We start from the raw sequence: 2,219 nt of genomic DNA, 5'->3' as shown, positions 1-2,219 counted from the left end.
GTACATAAGGAGTCTTAGTCTTCCTTCTGACTTATTCTAAGACTAAGAGAAGACCTCTACCTCTTCTTAGATGATAGCAACAAGGAACAGTAAGTAGGTAAGTAGGAAGACAAGAAAGATAGAGGAAGGAAAGAAGGAAGAAACGAGTTAGATAGCCTATAAATATTAAAATAAATAGATTCAAAGACTTGAGAAGACTTGGGACCAGCTGGTTTTGGTTCGTCTCATTAATGGAGTTATAAAGCCTCCACAATTTTCATTTTGATTCTTTCAAATTCGAGGTGGAATTGGCGAAGTGTTCCACTACAACTAGGAGGGTTATTTGCCGTTTGCTCTTCCTCTTAATGATTTTGAAGGATGGGCCGGGCAGGCGGTAGTAGCTTTTTGCGATACGCAGGAAACAGCCCCGGTCGGCCCTGCCCCAATGGAGCTTCGGAGTCTGCCGGCAGCGCAGTGGAGAAATGGATCCTGCGGTTTGTTTCAGCGGGAACTCCCTCGATCGGTTCTCCCATGGAAAGATCTCCGGAGTTGATCGCCCAATTGGACCTGCCGGCGGTGCCTTCGGGCCACGGGCAAGCCCCCCGGCTGAGAGCACTTCATCATCGGAGGGGCCTACTGGTACTACTACCCAGACTACCAATCCGAAGCTGGTCCCACTTTAGTTGTAGTGGAGACGCCCAATTGACAGAGGGGGGCCCACCCTGGAAAGGCCATTCTTGGAAGGCCCCATTGGGAAACCCACCCTTCCTGCAGCTGCCCCCTTCCTCCGGAAGAAGGGGCGCTTGCGGTGCATCAAGCCGGGGACCTTACCCTAAAGCAGTTCCTCTCCTTCCGGGACGACAAGAACGTCCCTCTCCCCCGCTACTGGGTCGACTAGTCAGCTTCTAAACGACAAGTCTTTCGGAATTGGAGAGAGAAAAGAGGTATCGAAGGATGAATTAGGATCGGTGGAATTCCAGAGCGCTCGTATTCATTGAATTTGATTCGCGACGCCAGTGGAACGATCGAAGCACCCCCACCATCAGGGCCGTATCACTACGTAACGGCAGTGTTCGGTCCGTTATAGGTACGACCTGTAGGGTACAATTGATGTGTCGGGTTTACCATCTTGATAACGAAAGCGCAACACTGGTACCAGACGCCCTCGCCCTTGCCGCTACCCCTACCTTCGCTTTCTCTAATGCAGGCTATGCTCTAGCTGTTTGTGCTTGGCTTTGTACTGGTCTTAGCTTTGCTCTTGCTTCTTAAACGGGATAAACTTCAATCTCTTCGAAGGTTTCAGATCTGTATCTGGATCTGAGGAACGAGCTCGATCAAATGTAGAAAGAAGATCGAAAGCGCGTAGGAGGTATAGGAACATAGAGTGCGCGAAGGTAGACCAACGAGGTAGGTAGCGTCATAGGAGTCCATGCGTAGGCATAATAGAAATAGATGGGAGTAGGAGCAGAGTTCATTCAAGTTTGAAAGCCAGAGCCTATTCTATTTCAGTAGAGCAATTCCAGAGCGAACATCCCTTCCTTTTCGAGTTGTTGCAGTAAATTTAGATCATTCACCAGCAGAAGGGGAGGACAGGATTTCATGAGACACCCCCTCCACTACTTCTCTTTCACGTCTTTTTTTCCAAGCGGGAAAGCGAGTCAATTCCCGTCTTCCTCGGCACCAGCCAACACGGTCTCGATGTTGAGAGTCACATCCTTGGCTCGGCTGTGTCTTCATTCCCCCGCGTTCGCGGAACCAGACCTCTTGCGTGACAAAAGTCTTTTTTTTGCTCGCAATAAAGCTAGGGTCCTGATCGAGCAACTAGTAGTCCTATCTATCTACCTCTCCAGACACAATATCTTGAGTACCTATGATGGTGACCACATCTGCTGGCATGTGATGTTTGGACATAGAATCGAGTCCTTGTGAATGGGCAGAGCCAGGTGCTCTTATTTTACGACGGTAGGGACGATTGCTTCCATTACTGACCAGAAAGACACCAAATTCTCCTTTAGGTGCTTCAACTGCGGTATAGGTAGAAGGAGCTGGTACGGAAAAACCTTCTGTATAAGGTTCGAAATGGTGAATTGAGGTAGAGTAGACCGATGATCCTGTAGTCATTTGGCCGGCTATTGAAAGAAAAAGCTTGCATCTGCTCCCCCTATTATATAACCGGTCCCATCTCTCTCCAGACCTAACGTGGTAGTTTCCCATCATAGGGCTTTCTATCTATAGATTGA

General features: G+C 48.8%; 1 protein-coding gene across 1 annotated transcript in view; it reads right to left on the bottom strand.

The window, feature by feature from the left end:
* Window positions 1-1,759: 1,759 nt before the first annotated feature.
* LOC122067077 (NADH dehydrogenase [ubiquinone] iron-sulfur protein 2) overlaps window positions 1,760-2,219 on the bottom strand; it is an 8,499-nt gene continuing 8,039 nt past the window's right edge. Inside the window, exon 3 of the mRNA XM_042630932.1 lies at window positions 1,760-2,071. Within this exon, the coding sequence (XP_042486866.1) occupies window positions 1,810-2,071 (262 nt within the window). The 3' untranslated portion in view covers window positions 1,760-1,809. The remainder of the gene's footprint in view (window positions 2,072-2,219) is intronic.

The sequence above is a fragment of the Macadamia integrifolia genome, unplaced genomic scaffold (assembly GCF_013358625.1).
Source record: "Macadamia integrifolia cultivar HAES 741 unplaced genomic scaffold, SCU_Mint_v3 scaffold2695, whole genome shotgun sequence".
NCBI lineage: Eukaryota > Viridiplantae > Streptophyta > Magnoliopsida > Proteales > Proteaceae > Macadamia > Macadamia integrifolia.
This window is presented reverse-complemented; position numbering and strand designations above follow the sequence as displayed.